Raw genomic sequence first — 17810 nt, 5'->3', positions numbered from 1 at the left:
CTTACATCATAAATAATCACCATGGATGCGAAGTATACCTAAAACTAGGACACGAAATTCACCTTGCGATCGAAGCGGCTTAGAGGAGCCTTTGCTTTTTTAATATAGGAAATGTGGTGGTTCTCACTATTCGCTTTCCTGTACTTTTATTGATCTAACTCGTAGGACCTTCGCCAGACCAGCCATCAGGCAATGTCCCCTCCAACCAATACAATTCAGAATGACTACGGAGTACTCCGTACTGCGTGCGAGAAATGATCGCTCCCGGAATTGAATTGAAGGAGTTGTGGGTCTTTCGTCGGTCGCTGCTGGTATTGTTGAACGGGTCCACGGGGCCGAAACTCGGCCCGAACCGTGAGCTTCTCGGCTGCGCCTTAGCTGCCCGGCACCAACCAGAATCCGGCCCGAAGTCATTATCTCCCTGTCCCTCTTCCCCTTGTCCTCGCGAAATATCGCATTAGCTTTAACTGTTGTGAACTCTATCATGGCATAAGTAGCAACATTGTGTTTCTGGCATTTGCATTTACAAATATATTACAAGTGAAGACTCCATTATCACTTATCGCTTTGATAAATTGGAAAATGATACCAGCAAACAGACAATAATAACGCCTAAAACCTCGAACATCACTTCATATTCAAAGTCATACATCATACACCCCCCTATCTAGTGTATATATATTACTATATTATCTTTCAATAATCAAATATAAAGCAACCAAAAATACCAACCAAAAAGGATACCCCAATAGAAAAAAAAAGCCCGGGAACAAGGAAAAGCCAAAAAAAGAGCTCACACCTTAAACCAAGACCCATTCGCTCCCACGTTTAATGAATTTATCTATCATCAATCCTATGTCATTCAGAGCAAATCGACAAACATAAAAGCCAAAAAACTCCGCAGCATGGCGTGCGCATAGTTCTAGACCCACTTGTGTCTCGGATGTGTGCTTTAACCCAGGGTCCTCGACTTGCCGGGCAATTTGATCTGATGTGACCGCGGTCAGTATATGGCATACATCAAAGGGAAAGGTAAAAGCCGTAAGATATAAACTTACCAAGTACCTGCGCAGCATCGCACAATCTTGCCAATGCATTCATGTAGTTAGCATTCGGTCCTGTGCATTTCAATTCCGGCAAATTTCGTTTTGGGGCACGTAAATTTAACGTCGTATTCATCGGCAACGAGTGCATGGTTAGGTTATCCTTGCTAGCCTCCTTAGTCGCAGAGGTAGACGGTCCGGCGTTAGGCCCCGAGCTCTTTGACCGCAATTTTCTAAACGGAGTGAGGTAAGATCTACTTCCCCCACTCGATGATCGTGAAGACTGCTCGCTAAATGTCGAAGAATCCTCTGATGATGCTGATTTGAAGAGGTGCATCGCACCATTGACGCCGACTTCGTTACCTAGCTTTTTTGACAATGCCAATTGAACCTGATCGAGAATGGTATCCAGGGATTGCATTTCTTCGAGAACTGCGTCAGCATCGTTGGTGTCAACTTGCGCTACTTTCAATAATGCAGCCGTGAGAAGATCGCAATTTGAGATCTTTTCCTCAACCGCCTTGAGCTTGACGTTCTTCACCCGCCAAACATCCCGTGGAACAAAAAGTTTCGTTGTTAGATAAGCCCCCCGCGGATGAGTGATACTTTGATAAATGCATCTCATTAGCCAGAATGGACGGAGCAAAAATGACTGGGGACAGGGTTCCAGAGCCGCAGGGGGGTTTGGGGTAGATGAGTCGGGGCAACCAGGTGCCATTGCGGAATGAAACGTCCCATCAAAAATATGGTGAGGGGCCCCAACAGACGGGCTTCCTGCAGTTGAGACAGACATATGGGGGCCTTTTCGCATGGAAGCAGGAAATGCAGATACCAACGGGCTCTCCGGGACCCTGCCGGTATCTTCAGTAGAGATGGATAACTGTTTCCCTCGCGCCGACTTGGATTGTGAAAATATAGTATCCTTTCTTAACGTGTCCGGTGCGGAAGCTACTTTGCTAACTGTATGGCCACTGGACCGATGATCCATACTGTCATCTTCATCCTCGTCTGCTTGCAAATCTGGGAAAGGGGCCACCGGGGACTGTATTGGAAGGGATTCAGCTGAGCCTGCAGCAGCATGGTTGTATTTCAGACGCTGTATTGGGAAAGCGGATTTGGGTTCTGTATTTTGCCATGGAGCTGTAAACCCAGTTGTGGACACATCTTTGGGTAGTAGGGACGGTGACATGTGCCCCGTTCTTGACCCAGGGACCGTAAGAGGAGCCTCGGCACCTAGCGGCAATCGTCCATTTGTTTCGATGGATAATTCCTTTGCGTTCCAGCCAGACAGTCGCCTTGCCCTTACACTGGGAGCCACCGGACTATTAGGTGTGATTGTGGGTTGGGTGGGTGTTGGAAGAGGTGGTAGGGAGGATGGGAGACTAAATGGCAGTGCTGCAGAAGGAGGAGGCGGAGGAGGTGGAGGAGGTGGTGGTGGGGGTGCTGGTGGAGGTGGCAATGGTGTAGAAGGAGCCGGAGCGGTGGAGGACGGTTGTGACGGTGGAGGATTCTGTGATGATTCAGCTAATTTAATATCCGTGGGTGGAATTTCTTCTTCTGCAAGGGTAGATAGTGATGTTCCGGTAGTTGCAGCGTTGGACGCTATCGAACTTCCCCAAGTTCGGCCTGAAAACCCACTGGAGCCAGACTGCCGTGGTAGGGCCGACTTGGATTGCAAGTCAAAGTCGAAGACATCCATCATTTCTTCCAATATTAGTTCCTCCTCTTCCGCTTCTCCATCTTCGTAGCTCGCGTTTAACGCGCCGTAGTTACCATGAAAAGCTTCCTCTTGAATCCGCCTCGTTTCTCTCTCCTTAGCAGAGATAGCTTCGGCTTCCATTTCAGCCTCACGAACTTTTTGCTTAGCTCGTTCCACGTTTCTTCTCACATTCAAAACTATATCATCATCTGCTGACATATCGTCTGAATCGTCGGCCGGTTCCAACCCCTCATCATATGCTGCCTCTACGGCCGCATCCAGTGCAGCATCGAATGCAGCCTCTGTTCCTCCGCTAGCCATGCGATCTCTCTTTCGTAGATAGAGAGAGGATGACCTCGAGCGAAGGGAGGAAGCCGAAGATCCCCCGGAATCACCATTATCCAACCAGGAGGTAGATTCGTTGTTGAAGTCCGGTTGTAAGTGAGAGGACAATTGATTTCGGTATTCTGATTGCTGGCTAACCGTACGGGGAGGTAGAGGTGGATCTCGTGAGGGACTCTGATGGTGAAACGCGTTACCCTCCGAGTTTCTATCACCGGAAAGAGAGCTTTCATCCAATTGTTCGGCCAGCGTCGGTAGGTTTGAGGATGAACCTGCACGGAGCAAGCTGGGCTTTTTGGGTCTAGAAAAACGAACTTCGTCGTCAAATGCTGAAGGTAATAAAGACTGCCGACGCGGAGGAATCTGTGAGGGAGGTAAGGTGCGTGGTTCAGAAGGGTCGGTCATATAAGAAGGATTATTGAGTATTCGAGTAGCAGTTGCCGTCTCGATAACATATGGGTCATCCTCGTCCAACTCATCATGGACATCGGATCGGAAAGAAAATGCACTAGGGGACAAGGATTCATCGCTCAAAGGCCTTTCGGGCAACGCTTTCCCACCCGATCTGGACGAAAGACCAAGTCGCCGAAGTTCAGTAATTCGGGTAGTATAGGTAGTACGCTGAAGGTCACCGCTGGAGTCAGTCTCAAAAGGAAAAGGTGCTCAAGTTAACTGCATGCATGTTGGAATCCTTACGATTTCTTCAAGTTTCTGCTTTTCATCGCCGCCGTCAGTGCGGCGCATTACCTGCATAAGAAGATCGCAGGCATCCGAGTATGCATCGATGGCGCCTTCATAGTTTGCGGCGTTATCCAGGAGCACGGCCGTATTAGCTTTTTGGAGAGCCTTCGATAGCATGGACTTTTGCGATGAGCCTCGTCGACTACGTTCTCGTTCCTGAGCGGCGTCCATTTCGAAATGACAAGAGCTCCACACAGGCTAACACAGTGAACGCTGTAGCGGATCCAGGATTGTAGAAATTGACAAGTCGAAAAGTAACAGAAGCGCTATTCGTCAATACGGAATTCTGGGCATAGCAAGGGCATGTGGTGCTGACGTGAGAGTGGTGACTGGAGGACGAGAAGATCTGAGCGTGGACTGGGCCGGGACGGTTCGACGGGCATGGTCATCGACTGTTCAAGGCGACGGCGATGGGCCTCGTGCTCGATCGTTCATAGCAGTAACACTGGCGAGGTTTAAGGGAATCACACATGGACCAACGAAGGCGCCCAGTTTCTCACGGCATTGACATCGATAAAAAAATCGTCCCTGGCCGGATGAGATGACGACAGAATGCCAAGTGTCGGATCCAGGGGCAAGTAATGACCACCACCAGCGAGGATGGGTCGAATCGATCAACAATTCAGTCGCCCAGAGCCAGCTTCCGTCATTCCAGAGTGCCGCAAGAGCGTACCTAATACTGCGCAACAGCCGTTGTCAAACGGCAGCCTCCTGGGGCCTACGGTGGTCGGGGACTGGCGATGGGAGGCGCTGGAACCCCGATCGGGTGACGAAGCCCTTGAAGACGGCAGAAGGGGGGTTTCGTTTAGGCCAATCCAGGCGTCGATCGCTGAAACGGGGTGACACACGAAGGCAGGCGAGAGAGGACGGGAAGGCGGCGGGATGTGACAGGATGCCGTGTGTGGGTTGGAGTACGACGGGACCTGCAGAGACAAAGTCGAAATTCGCCAGTCTGATTCCGCGAGCGGTGCTGGGGGGGGAAGAAAGAGAGAGAGTCGACTAGCTGGCATTCACCAACCTCGCTAGCCAACCCGTTAGTTAGTTAGTTTAGTGCATCGCCAGTGGGGAGAGGCGGACGAGCCGCCAAGCAGACCTGCACTCGGCCAGCGACAGGGAGGTTAAACCCAACCGGCCGCAGTCCGCCTGAAGCCCGGGTGCCGTGCCGAGAGCGGGCGAGCGAGCGCCAGGAAGAGCACCGCGCATGCATGATGCACAGCAGGGCTGGACGAAGCTTGCCATCTCTCGAAGAACGCTGCGATCATCGACTTGCGTTATGCTGGGGTTTTGCTGAATGAAGCGGACGTTCGTCGCGCCGGAAATAGCTGGTTAACTAACAGGTAGTTACTTAACTCACTGGCTCGTCGCTGGTTGTTCGGTGGGGGGAAGACCAAAGCCGCCCCTCATCGCCGTCAACCGCATCCTGCTCGCCTGTAAACCAACGGCTCGGCCTCACGAAATCATATTGAACCCGGCCTTGGCTGTCCTGTCCTTTCTCGGTTTCGTTTTCTTTTCTTTTATTTTATTTTCTTTTCTTAAAATAAAACTCTGACCCTCTACGCTCCATCATGGCTGCAAGGCAAGGGAATGGAATCCGCATCGCAATCGACGTTAGTCGCCCATATCTCCCTATACCGTTTCAACGTTCCGGTAAAAAAGCATAATTCCCGTGGGTTACTAACGGCGATGTCTAGCGAGGTGGTACCTTCACCGACTGCGTGGGCAACCCCGGCACGGGGAGGATGGAGGACGATATCATCATTAAGCTTCTATCCGAGGATCCTTCCAACTATTCCGATGCACCACTCGAAGGCATTCGCCGCCTGCTCTCGAAGTTCGAGGGCCGGGAAATACCCCGTGGGGAGCCTATCGATACATCCGGTATCGAGAGCATCCGAATGGGCACCACCGTGGCCACGAATGCCCTTCTGGAGAGAAAAGGTGAGCGCATGGCCCTTGTCGTGACAAAGGGTTTCAAGGACTGTCTTCGAATCGGCAATCAGTCGCGGCCCAAGATCTTCGACCTCGCCATCCGTCGACCGGATGTTCTCTATGAGAAGGTGGTCGAGATCGATGAAAGAGTTACCCTAGAAGACTACGCAGAGGATCCCACACGATACGTCACCTCGACCTCTCCGCGGGATCAGACTCCCGCCGGGGCCAAGATCGTGCGGGGATTGTCCTCAGAGGCTGTTAGAATTCTACAAACGCCCTCGGAAGACGCAGTGAGAGATCAGCTGCAAGGCCTTTACGACGAGGGCTTTCGAAGCATTGCTGTATGTTTGATGCACGGATACACATTCCCAGATCACGAGGCCCTTGTTGGGAGAGTTGCCAGGGATATTGGTTTCAGTCATATCAGTTTGAGCCACGAATTGATGCCAATGATCAAATTAATTCCTCGAGCCACGTCTGCTTGTGCTGATGCTTATTTAACGCCAACGATTAAGAAGTATATCTCAAGTTTCCAGGCGGGCTTCCAGGGTGGCCTGGGTGTCAAGAGTGTCAAGAACTCCTCCGCGGGCGATGCAGCCCGCTGTGAGTTTATGCAATCGGATGGTGGACTGGTGGACGTTAGCGAATTCTCCGGGCTACGTGCCATCCTATCAGGCCCGGCCGGCGGAGTAGTGGGATACGCTCTGACTAGCTATGACCCAAAAACCAATATCCCCGTGATCGGGTTCGACATGGGCGGCACAAGTACCGACGTCAGCAGGTATGGGTCTGGGAGATATGAACATGTCTTCGAAACCACCACTGCCGGCGTGACGATACAGTCCCCCCAGTTGGACATCAACACCGTAGCTGCCGGAGGAGGCTCACGTCTATTTTATCGCAATGGACTATTTATGGTTGGCCCAGAGTCAGCAGGCGCGCATCCGGGCCCTGCTTGCTACAGGAAAGGAGGGCCTCTAACGGTCACCGATGCAAATCTGTTTCTAGGAAGATTGTTACCAGATTTTTTTCCTAAAATATTTGGCAAGAGTGAAAATGAAAGCCTTGACGAAGACGTGAGCTCACGCCTATTTGAGGAAATCACTGCTGAAATCAACGCAGAACTCCCTGGAGATAGGAAAATGACCCCCGATGAGGTTGCTTACGGCTTCATTAAAGTTGCGAATGAGACGATGGCCCGACCAATTCGCTCGCTCACGGAGGCGAAGGGCCACGATGCTTCCAAGCATCGCCTTGCGACGTTTGGAGGTGCGGGTGGCCAACATGCCGTTGCCATTGCAACTAGTCTTGGTATAAAGCAGGTCCTGGTGCACCGTTATTCTTCCGTCCTTTCGGCGTACGGCATGGCTTTGGCCGATGTGGTGGATGAGAGTCAAGTTCCAGAGTCAAAAGTATGGTCCAACGATGAGACTGTGCGAAAAGAGCTCAAAGAGAAGATGGACAAACTGAAAAAGAAGGCAGTCGAGAGACTAAAGGATCAAGGCTTCAAAGACGAGTCGATCGTGTTTGAAGAATACCTAAATATGCGATACAGAGGAACGGAGTCCGCCTTGATGATCATCAATCCAAGCTCACAGGATGCAGAAGGAAATGATGATTGGGCCTATGGAAGGGCATTCGTTCAACAACATGAACAAGAATTCGGATTTACCCTTCCAGATCGTGATATCATTGTAGACGATGTCCGTGTTAGAGCTATTGGTAGAAGTTTTGATGACCTTGGAAAGAGTGTGGACGAACAGTTGAAGGAGTTCAGTCCGAACGACGTAGATTCCTCTAAGAGATACGGCACCAGACAGGTGTATTTCGAAGGCGGACGCCGTGATACCCCCATTTTCAAGCTTGAAACCCTGGAAGTGAATGATCGCGTTCACGGACCTGCTATCCTTGCAGATGGGACACAAACTTTGGTGATCACCCCCGGAGCCACTGCTTTGATTCTCAGGACCCATGTTGTCATTAACATTGGTTCCTCCGAGGAATCGGACTCCAAACCAAGTGTGAAAGGCGTGGATCCGATCCTCCTGAGCGTCTTCTCTCACCGATTTATGGCAATTGCAGAGCAGATGGGTAGAGCACTGCAAAAAACAAGCGTCAGCACAAATGTTAAAGAAAGGTTAGACTATTCTTGTGCTTTGTTTGATTCTGATGGAGGGCTTGTTGCGAATGCGCCGCATTTGCCTGTGCATCTTGGAAGTATGTCCACTTGTGTTCGGACACAAGCGAATATCTGGAAGGGAAAACTGAAGCCCGGCGATGTGATTGTCTCCAATCACCCTGAATTCGGAGGGACCCATCTTCCTGATATTACAGTAATCACACCTGCCTTCAATGGGGATGATATCATTTTTTATGTTGCCTCAAGGGCCCATCACGGTATGTTTTCACCTTTCTCTCTTCCATTTATATCAATCTTCTAATCAAAAAGCACAGCGGATATTGGAGGTATCCTTCCAGGCTCAATGCCGCCACATTCCCGGGAGTTATACCAAGAGGGTGCAGCAATCAAATCCGAGAAATTGGTGTCTGAAGGGAAATTCAACGAAGAGCGCATCACAGAACTTCTATATCATGAACCAGCACAATACCCGGGCTGCAGCGGCACAAGGTGCCTTGCAGACAATCTGAATGACCTAAAGGCTCAAGTTGCTGCAAATCAGAAGGGCATCGGTCTGATTTCGGCATTGATTAAGGATTATGGGGAGGAGGTGGTTCAGTTTTATATGAGAAGCATTCAAAAGAATGCCGAGCTCAGCGTTCGTAACTTGCTGAAAACGGTCAGCAAGAGATTTGAAGGAGCTGACCTGACGGCCGTCGACTACATGGACGATGGAAGTCCCATTCAGCTCAAGATCTCTATTGATGCCGAAAACGGTCGAGCAACTTTTGATTTTGAGGGCACCGGTCCAGAAGTCTATGGTAAGTCACGGACACCCGATAGTAAACGATGCCGACAATGCTAATCAGACGGAAGGGAACATCAATGCTCCTGAAGCGGTCACCTACTCTGCTATTATATACTGTCTGAGATGTCTTATCTCGGAGGATATTCCTCTCAACCAAGGCTGCTTGAAACCGATCGAGGTCAAGATACCGAAGAATTCGTTCCTTTCACCTTCCGAAAAGGCCGCAGTTGTTGGAGGCAACGTATTAACGGTAAGACCGTGCTACTAAACTAATACTAACCCCCAGGCGCTCATTGTAGCCTTAGCTAACATATTTTTTTTCCTGAACAGAGCCAGCGAGTGACGGACGTTATTCTGAAATGTTTCCAGGCCTGCGCCGCATCACAGGGAGACACAAACAACCTGACGTTCGGCTTCGGAGGCAATCTCAACGGCGGAACAGCCACCAAGGGATTCGGTTATTATGAAACGATTGCCGGCGGCAGCGGCGCCGGTCCGGACTGGGAAGGCACATCGGGCGTGCACACCCACATGACGAACACTCGCATCACGGATGCCGAGGTCTTCGAGCGCCGATACCCCGTCCTGCTCCGGGAATTTAGCATAAGACCGGGGTCCGGGGGGGAAGGCCAGCACCGCGGCGGTGATGGAGTAATCCGAGACATCGAGTTCAGAATCCCGGTTCAGGTGTCCATCCTTTCGGAGCGTAGGGTTTATCATCCTTATGGCCTCAACGGAGGTGAGGACGCTCAATGTGGGCAAAATATCTGGGTTCGTAAAGTTCCCAGGAAGGATAGTCCTGAAACTTGGGAAGAAAGACGTGTAAATTTGGGCGCGAAGAACACTGCACAAATGAAACCAGGCGAAAGAATCATTGTCAACACGCCTGGAGGTGGTGGGTGGGGAACGCCTGGATCTCAAAAAACGATCCGGAGGGAACAAGATCCTCGACATGCATGGAAGGGAGGATCATGGGCAAGCCGTACTGAAACACAGGAAACCAGCATGTGAGAGGGTTGCATGGCACATTGGGTAGCACCAGAATAGACGATAACGGAGCGCTGGAGGTGAATGAAAAGTGTGTATTTGATATACCAACTTTAGAAGTAACCTGGCCAATTCCCTGTGAACACCGTGAGATTGATAACGTGAATCCAAAGTGCAAAGATTCCATGACGCCGCAAACATGACTTTGATCAAGGAGACCATTCAGTTTTCTCCCTCACTCTCCTCACTTGTTGCTTCAATGTTTTTCTCGGGTGAGATCTTGATCTTTTTAGCCGTCTCTGCCTTCTCCACCTGCATGTCCTCGTCGGTTTCTTCCCCGCTGTCGCCGTATTTCGGTCTTTCAATGACACCGCCTTTCTGTCTAACAACATCCTCAATGCCGGGCAGCAAACTGACGAGGGCATTGAACTGTTCCAAGGTCATAGAAATTCCCTTCAGTTGGCAATCAGCTTCCAAATTCCATCAACGCAACCTCGTATCAAGTGACACCAACATATAAAAGAAAAACCCACCTTTTTACCGGGTAAATCCTGCCCATCCTTCTCATAGTATTCCCGCACATTGATCATTGTTCTACCTTTGAAAGTCGAAACAGTGACGCGTCGTTGACGTGAAATCTCCCAGTACGGGTCGCCATTTGAATCTGTATTGGGTTCCTGTGTGGTGGTCGGCGGCCGTGCAGTAGCAGGTTTTACTTTCTTCCTCTGGTGACCCTCGTCGCTATTGCTATCGCCAGGTGAGATTTCGTTCTGGGCGGACCGGCGTTTTGTAGTGGCCATGGTGTCGGCGACTATAGCGAGAAGCTAGAGCTGATGTATGATAAGTGAAAGGAACATCCGGTTTTGTCTTGATGGTATGCGGTACGGAGCACCAAAAAATGTAATCGTGCTTGCGCTGACCGATGAGCCCAAGCGTTGATTCTCCGTCCCGCTCCTCGACGCGTCTCTCGCAGGTCACGGGGTTAACTGGTGAGCGAACCGACTTTATAATCCGAGGCCAATTCTCCTCAACCACCCAAGCTCTTCCAGTTCATTGCATAATTGCAAATGCCTACCATCTCATTGCTACAGGCAGCAATAGGAAATCCATGATTGGTTCCCTTGAATATTGAATGAGCAAGTCTCATTCCACACCAAGCAGCCAACCTGGGTCGAATGGCCAAGCCTGATGCTTCTCGCATCCAATCCTTCCCAACTACGCGTTTTACTTTGTGACCTCTGCTAATCCAGCACTACCCTCCAGCCAGCATGCTCTGAATCTGGATACCACACATCCGAAGATCAGATGGGGGAAAACCGCACATCGCTAACCGAGACAGATACTTTGGACCCATGGAGCACCCCAAATGGTCTGGCATCACGTCCCAAAACCCCGATTAAACGCAACGATTAGGTCCTTACTTTGTGCTATGTATATTGTTCTCATGGATAACTGCTTCAAATTCTGTCGTTTCTGTTAAGCACGGTTTCTAGTGTCTTTTCAAATTTATTCGCTCAGATGGAAACCTTTGTCTTCACGGTAACTCCTTTTCCGCTGCTAATCAAGCGAATTAGGCATCTGCATTTTGTGCAGATATATATACATGGTATTTTCTGTCTCAAATGTTCTGCTAACGACGGCATCCTAAAGATACTTTCACTAAAGATCTAGACAATCCAACACTTATACCCGCCTAGAGTAATGGATACCCTGAAAGACGCGGATCTATGTGCGATTGCGGTGATCCCAGGTCTCTATATTTCGGAGTGAGGCTGCCACTCTCAATTTACGCCTGAATAATTGCTAATCCACAGCGAGAAGCCGCTTTGGAGCACGTTCACAGTTTCTCCTCAGGTCTCACAATATAAAATACGTACTTTCCGCGACTTGTGAGCAAGACGTACCACGTTGGGACGAAACTACTCTGACAAAGATCTCGACAATGCACCTTGACATCGATGATCATCCCATGCAGGACATTCTCTGCTATCTTAAGCAAGCATGCGACTGGATTCATGCCGCTCTCGAAGAAAAGCCGGACGGGACGGATCCCCAGAAGCCAGTCGGGGTGCTGGTCCATTGCGTTCAGGGAATTTCACGGTCCGGTGCAATCGTTGTGGCATACTGTAAGTGAGAGATAAATCCTCAAAAGAATCGAGCCGTCAAAAAGAATAACCTTAATTATGATTGCGTCTCGTCAGTGATGAGATACCACTCTCTTTCCTATTCGGATGCACTCTCGGTGGCCCGGAAGCACCGACCGCTCATAGCACCAAATCCGGGCTTTGAACAGCAACTTCGTCTTTGGGAACTTTGCAACTATGACGTTTATGCGGCCGGGTCAGATATATTACGGCCAGAATATGAGTTTTGGAAAGCCCAGTGTAGAAAAGCATTTCAAGGCCCAGAAGCAGGATCGAAGAAGGTCATCCATGAGACGATGAACAACATTGAAGCTGAAATGATGAAATGGGGCACGATGATTGAAAATTAGTTTGAAACTAAATGCTCTCGAGACCCTACTCTAACCATTATGACTCTGTTGTATACATTATGGATGATAATATGAGTTCAAGTTACTCAAAAGGCGCCATGAGCTTATTTCCCAGCACCTTGGAAGGGAATTCATCCACACCTAAAGCCGTGGTATGCGCCCACGGCTTCAAACTGTTTTCCCGGCGAATCGTCGCAGCAAAGCAGTTGCTCCACCCAAGACGCGGGAAATGCCGCGTTACATCCTCGATGGTGGACGGACTCACGAGGTCAGAATATGTACCAGTGTTATCTAAATTACTCCATTAGCAGCTTGCCATAATACATCCCGCAATCGATGAGACCAACCAAAGATCGTCGCCAATTGAATCAACTGTCCCACGGCAGTTATCTTACCAACCTCACATAAATCCTGGTGCCTAATGATCGCTTCCGCCACACTCTCTGCTTGCTCCCTTGGCGCCACAGCCCCATCTTCCCCTTCACTCGTCTGCAAAACGTCCAACGCCAGTAGGCCTCCGTAAAACTCAAAGCTCATCCTTGTCTTCTGCAGATTCTCCTCCGTGGTGCCGATGTCATGTAGAACGCAGGCTAGGAAGTACGTTTCATCCGTGAACTTCCATTCTGGAAATCGATATTTCTTTATCGCCAGGCCGTAGTGATACACTCTCAGGGAGTGGTTGAATGTCGGTTCTGGCAGATTGCGTTTGGCGTACACCTGTACACGTTTCGCTACGGGGGTGTCCGGAATAGGCGTCTCGGAAATGGCGACAAATGGCGCTGGAGAGGAGGGACAAGGAAGTGAAGCAAGAAGCTTCAACGCCGATGCTTCAACGGCAGTGAAGCCGTACTCCGCTACGGGATCTGAAGGAGCCATCACGGCTGCGGCTTATTCTCCGGTCTTATGTATGAATATATAGAGATTTATCAGGGACGTCCGACTAACTAAATGGCAGGAAGACTATTTATTATATATACTCCTCGAAGTAACATTTGAGCATAAAAGATGCGTCCGGGAGCACCCATCGCCAAATGAGTGCGGACCAGTTTCCCGATGAATGTAACTCCGATCAGCAACCCACTACGTCATAGCTGACAAGTTACACCGGACAGGGATTCAGCATCCTCCAAGTGCCGACTCGCGGAATTCCCGGCCTGAGGTCGAATGAACTGCAGCTATGAAACTTACCTAGGATATACTATCGTCAGAAGGAAAGTCTCCCGGGTGGCCTGCCCCAAAAACCAGGTGAATGTAAAGCAAAAATGTGACAAGGTATCCCAAAGCTCAGGGCTTCATACAATTTTGATTGTTTTTAGGCAATGATCTTGTAAGAGGAGCAGTTCGACGCTGTTAAAAGAGAAGTATGCATCCAGTCCTCGATCGCACGGCACCTCGCTTTCCTCCCACGGCTTGACGATGAGAACGCCGGCAGAAATAGAGATATCTTACATCTTTTCAAAGGTAGCCATCAACGAACCTAAACAGCCCATTAGTCCGGTTATACGGCAACAGAGGAAGATCGTATTGAAACATACCAATGAAAGTCGTGATCAAGCGTGGTCTAACCTGACAAATATCTTCAGGAACCAGCCAGATTGTAGCGCCCATTTTCCTCGCAATACTAATGGCGAGTTTTGCATTTGCATAAGATTCATCATCGGTTCGTCCAGCGGTAACGAGATCATAGTCCACATAGCTACTCTTCATGCCGTTCAAAACGTCAAGAAGGAATACACCGCTACCAATTACCTGGTCCTTGAAGCTTCGAATGGATGAGCTTTTGCCTCCTTTCCGGGACATCTCATTAGCCCATTGGATCATCTCTCCGTCTGTGATTTCACGCTTGCCCATGCGCTTGGCAAGGGAGGACAAGGTATTGGTGATATCCTTCCTCATAAGTTGCCACACTAGACCGAGTGTCAGGGTTCGCTGTCCATCAGTGATGTCTGCTCCCTGAATACCAACGAGTGAAAAGCGATTTTGTTTCCCAAGTTCAATGGCATAGTTTGTGTTCTCCACAGCTTTAAATTTCATCATCTCACCACCATGTGCCGGTGGCTTATTAACGTGTCTCCAGTTTACACTGCCTGGAATAACTTTGTCGTAGGCTTGAAGAAGAATGGTTCCATCCCTAAGATCATCGAAGAGGGAGTTAACGGCGGGCTGAACATCCAAAGAGTTGAGCCAAAGGGTAAAGACGCGAGCTTCACGTTCGCCTTCAGCATCAAAATCTTCCACTTCAAACTTATCTTCCTCGGTGATCGGGTCGAGACCAGGATGGTTATTAAACAAGTTCGCCACGAAGGCTAGGTTGAGCTTTGGATTTCCTGCAACGAGTGAAGTTGGCGTTAGGAACTTGCGACACTGGAGTAATTCCGCGTTCTGGAGGACCTGTTCGGCGCGCTGGAGTAAGTCCGGAGTCTGGAGAGGTTTGCGTGAGCAAAGATCCGGGGCTAATTGATTAAGAAGGACTGTGTAATTGGCGCCGTCCTTCACATCGCTAGAAAAGTTTGCAACTCTAGAAATGTCGAGAACACATCAGTGACCACACCTAACAACCCCTTTCCATAAGATCCTACCTTCTATCCCAATTTGCATTCTTCAAGTGATAGTTGAACCAGCGAAGCAAAATTTGTTCGGGTGGAAGTCGAAGAAATTGCTCTAAGGTCTCGTCTTCTTCAAGAAGTCTGTAAAGCTCGGGGTGCAATTTAATATCGATTTTCCCCAAAAGACCCCTACGAATAACTTGCCAAATTAGGCCGAGAATGAGATGTTCTCGGACTTCAATAATGTCGCCGCTTCCGATGTTAACAACCGAACAGCCAATACCCTTTGCGGAGTTGATAACGATATTATTGTTTTCAGTCATGTGGAACGCGTTAAGTTGCTTGTTTTTCTTCCCCGGCCTGTTCAAAACACGCTCATCGATGGTATCCGGAACGCTGTCATTGATAAGTTTGGCAAGTACTAATCCATCCTTGCATTCATCGAACATTTCGAAAGTATCCGTCGGAAATGGTAGGAGGTGGCCGATATCCGGATCTCCGGCAAGCACAGCATTGATGTGTCTCGTGAACTCTGTTCTCTCATCTTCGTTGATTGTATGCGTAACATTCGCCGATGAACCCTGAACGTGAATCTTGCCGCCGATACTGCCTTTAGAGGCATGCCCACGGGCCGGCGAGCCAGATCCGGGGGGTGCAGTAGCGCTGGCATTGCGGACTTTTGATATAAGCTATAGCTCACACCAGTTATTCTTAGTGAGACATCCATTTCGCGTGTTCAGGTTAAGGGAGGGACGAACATCAACGTAATCCTCCAGTTCAACACGGCGTGAACTATCGAGCTCCACCTCTTTCAACGCGGATCGCACGACATCGTAAGGTTGCCTTTCCGACTGTTGAGTCGCCTTAATCACAGTCGCCTCATCAAGATAACCTTTGTCATCGACGTCTAATCGCTGGAATGCGTCTTGGAGGGCGAAGATTTCATTCTGTTGAAACTGGGGGTACTTCCTGGTGCTGCCTGTTAGCCCCGCCTAAACCACCTTTGTCCTTCAGGGAAGCTTTGGACAAACACAGAGACTCACTTTTGTAATTTGAAAATATTCATTGTTGCAATCGAGCGCAATCTCCTGTTGGGAACGTGCTACAAAGATTGATATGCGGTGGGGTGTTGTGTCGAGGGGTAAATTCGATTGTTAGGTTGGCTTGTCTGGCGGGAGAATCGCAACTTGGAGCTTCCGTTGGTTGGAAGTTCTCAATGACGTACGCACATGCAGGCATCCAGCTAAGACGGCTTTTCTGTGCGCAGTTGATATCAGGAGGGAGAAGGCAGGACGAAATCTTCGTGCGGAGTGATTAATTAATGGAAAACCCTCTCAGTTTAAATATTTATACGGTTGAGTTTCACAAGAGATAATTAATTTGTTTGACACAAATTGCCAACAGGCATCTACATATTGTAAAGGATGGTAGGTTACGTATTCATTCCAGGCGCCATCCACGGAACCTCTCAGCTTGAAGGGCAATCGAGAAGTGGGCACTAAAAGCCCAGGGCTTTAGGCGGCATTCGCATCTCATACTCAGCCATCGATTCGGCGGGCAAACCTCTTAGGATGGAATAAAACTTTGGCGAGATTGTACGCGGCTCAATCAATTCCTATCAAAATACAGTTTGAAACGCAATATCAAACACGGGCTGTCAATACATTAAATCCGATTCACAACTGGACGTCGAGTTATGTACCTCTGCAGACAACACTGAAGACCCAGACTCACCCTTACAAAGGAGTAATCCATCATACACGAGACCTCAGGCTCAATTAGAATCCAAGTTCCCAGCCACTAAGTTTTCAACGAGAGTGACGGTAGCTTCAGGGCCTCCGGCTTTGTTGAGGAGCACTTTCCCGGCCTTGTCGATAGCAAACACTCCACGAATTGTTCCCTTGGGCTGCTTCTTCAGGCCGATGGCACCAATCAGCTTCGCTGACGGATCACAGATCAATGGATAAGGGAGCTTCTGTTTCTCCTTGAATTTGGTGTTGGCGCTCGGGCTGTCGGAGGATAAGCCGTAGATCGACAAGCCAGTTGAGGAAAGGCGGTCGTAACCATCGCGGAACATGCACGCTTGTCTCGTGCCTTTCAAATGGAAACGGTCAGCAATTCACCCATGGATAAGAGGGGAAATTCATTGCCGAGAAAAGCTTGCTATGGGCGCTGAATATAATAGCACACCGCTTCCCTTTGAGCGGCGTTCTGGGACGCCAGCGAGTATCATTGGGAGATTCGAGCACGCCGAAGGCTTGTTGAGCGTGGCTCGCACGTCACTCAATGCATTGGATGATTGAAATTGACTTACATCCAGGAGTAGAGGCTTTAGGATACGTAAAGAGCACCACGCCATTTTTGCTTGACTCTAGGAGCGCCTTCAGAGAAGAGGGGGTAGCATCTTGAAGCTGGACTTCGTCTTGATATTGCTCTAGATCGAGAATAGCCCCCACAGTTGGAGGCTCACGGCTTGGTGATGGCTCGCTCTTTTCCGTTTCTTTCGCTTTGGCCTTTGATTCTCTCGCCTTGGGCGCTGAGGCTTTGGTATCAGCCTTCTTCTTGGTGGCACGCGCGTCTTTGGGCTCCGCGGGAGCCTTTCGCTTTCTGAGTTCCATTGGCATTTTGGAAGGGGAAGTAAAACTCGAGTCCGTAAAGAACAATAATGTTTGGGATAGCTGCAATTGGTCTCCGGCCCACTGTATGGAATGGAGGATGTAGGGCCAGAAATCTGCTAGAGTTGTGTCGAGGTTGTTTTGGACCAGCAACAACGCGCGGGACGCGGGCGCCTCACGTATACCCCTATTTATCCGCCAATCCGTGAAGGTTTATCTTTTGCAGTCATTTATTGAATAGATACGATAAAGTGATTTAATTTAACTGTTCTTTACTCCGCTCCGTAACTATCGCCGCAAAATAAACTGGTTCGTGTTTGGTGCCTCTGATCATCTCCTTCGCAATCATGGTCTGGGCAAAAGGCCCCTAAGAATTGTCATAACGAATTTTTTATGGACACGGATGCAACAGTACTCTGCAGCGTTGTACTTTGGTTGCTGAACGCAATTACCTGCGAACTCGATCCTCGCTTGTCTTCACCTG

At 49.4% G+C, this 17810-nt stretch overlaps 8 protein-coding genes across 11 annotated transcripts; 2 read left to right on the top strand and 6 right to left on the bottom strand.

The window, feature by feature from the left end:
- Positions 1 to 658: 658 nt before the first annotated feature.
- On the bottom strand, positions 659 to 3996 carry CIMG_00959 (uncharacterized protein; the record flags this gene model as incomplete). The annotated part of the gene is made up of 3 exons (XM_001247187.2): positions 659 to 988; positions 1059 to 3705; positions 3781 to 3996. 3 exons carry the CDS (start codon positions 3994 to 3996, stop codon positions 801 to 803), a joined length of 3051 nt encoding a protein of 1016 aa, XP_001247188.2. The 3' UTR covers positions 659 to 800.
- A 525-nt stretch (positions 3997 to 4521) lies between these two features.
- On the bottom strand, positions 4522 to 5028 carry CIMG_00960 (uncharacterized protein; the record flags this gene model as incomplete). The annotated part of the gene is made up of 3 exons (XM_001247188.2): positions 4522 to 4748; positions 4840 to 4847; positions 4919 to 5028. 3 exons carry the CDS (start codon positions 5026 to 5028, stop codon positions 4522 to 4524), a joined length of 345 nt encoding a protein of 114 aa, XP_001247189.2.
- A 362-nt stretch (positions 5029 to 5390) lies between these two features.
- Positions 5391 to 9954, top strand: CIMG_00961 (5-oxoprolinase; the record flags this gene model as incomplete). Its single annotated transcript, XM_001247189.2, has 5 exons — positions 5391 to 5432; positions 5517 to 8154; positions 8212 to 8697; positions 8753 to 8934; positions 9015 to 9954. The coding sequence occupies 5 exons, from the start codon at positions 5391 to 5393 to the stop codon at positions 9693 to 9695; spliced, it is 4029 nt and encodes a 1342-aa protein (XP_001247190.2). The 3' UTR covers positions 9696 to 9954.
- Positions 9030 to 10609, bottom strand: CIMG_00962 (RNA polymerase II transcriptional coactivator). Its single transcript, XM_001247190.2, has 2 exons — positions 10205 to 10609; positions 9030 to 10124 (listed from the first exon to the last, which is right to left on the bottom strand). Exons 1-2 carry the CDS (start codon positions 10469 to 10471, stop codon positions 9894 to 9896), a joined length of 498 nt encoding a protein of 165 aa, XP_001247191.1. The 5' UTR covers positions 10472 to 10609; the 3' UTR covers positions 9030 to 9893.
- Positions 10610 to 10825: 216 nt separating this feature from the next.
- CIMG_00963 lies at positions 10826 to 12258 on the top strand. 2 transcript variants are annotated; one of them, XM_004445800.1, is made up of 4 exons: positions 10826 to 11277; positions 11343 to 11437; positions 11493 to 11797; positions 11873 to 12258. In XM_004445800.1, the coding sequence occupies exons 1-4, from the start codon at positions 11275 to 11277 to the stop codon at positions 12163 to 12165; spliced, it is 696 nt and encodes a 231-aa protein (XP_004445857.1). In that variant the 5' UTR covers positions 10826 to 11274; the 3' UTR covers positions 12166 to 12258. The 2 variants fall into 2 exon arrangements, with proteins under 2 accessions (XP_004445857.1, XP_004445858.1); XM_004445801.1 differs by having other exon boundaries at positions 11337 to 11437.
- CIMG_00964 (cyanamide hydratase family HD domain-containing protein) lies at positions 12142 to 13141 on the bottom strand. Its single transcript, XM_001247192.2, has 2 exons — positions 12513 to 13141; positions 12142 to 12456 (listed from the first exon to the last, which is right to left on the bottom strand). Exons 1-2 carry the CDS (start codon positions 13039 to 13041, stop codon positions 12248 to 12250), a joined length of 738 nt encoding a protein of 245 aa, XP_001247193.2. The 5' UTR covers positions 13042 to 13141; the 3' UTR covers positions 12142 to 12247.
- CIMG_00965 (fimbrin) lies at positions 13114 to 16024 on the bottom strand. 3 transcript variants are annotated; one of them, XM_004445798.1, is made up of 6 exons: positions 15755 to 16024; positions 15470 to 15680; positions 14745 to 15400; positions 13701 to 14683; positions 13464 to 13642; positions 13114 to 13353 (listed from the first exon to the last, which is right to left on the bottom strand). In XM_004445798.1, the coding sequence occupies exons 1-5, from the start codon at positions 15775 to 15777 to the stop codon at positions 13611 to 13613; spliced, it is 1905 nt and encodes a 634-aa protein (XP_004445855.1). In that variant the 5' UTR covers positions 15778 to 16024; the 3' UTR covers positions 13114 to 13353; positions 13464 to 13610. The 3 variants fall into 3 exon arrangements, with proteins under 3 accessions (XP_004445855.1, XP_004445854.1, XP_004445856.1); XM_004445797.1 differs by having other exon boundaries at positions 13615 to 13642; XM_004445799.1 differs by having other exon boundaries at positions 13133 to 13642; positions 15755 to 16015.
- Positions 16025 to 16326: 302 nt separating this feature from the next.
- Positions 16327 to 17806, bottom strand: CIMG_00966 (peroxiredoxin Q/BCP). The gene is made up of 2 exons (XM_001247194.2): positions 17026 to 17806; positions 16327 to 16805 (listed from the first exon to the last, which is right to left on the bottom strand). The coding sequence occupies exons 1-2, from the start codon at positions 17333 to 17335 to the stop codon at positions 16486 to 16488; spliced, it is 630 nt and encodes a 209-aa protein (XP_001247195.1). The 5' UTR covers positions 17336 to 17806; the 3' UTR covers positions 16327 to 16485.
- Between the last annotated feature and the right edge of the window lie 4 nt (positions 17807 to 17810).

The sequence above is a fragment of the Coccidioides immitis genome (genome assembly GCF_000149335.2).
Source record: "Coccidioides immitis RS genomic scaffold supercont3.1, whole genome shotgun sequence".
NCBI lineage: Eukaryota > Fungi > Ascomycota > Eurotiomycetes > Onygenales > Onygenaceae > Coccidioides > Coccidioides immitis.
The sequence above is the reverse complement of the archived record's forward strand: the minus strand, read 5'-3'. Positions and strand labels throughout refer to the sequence as shown.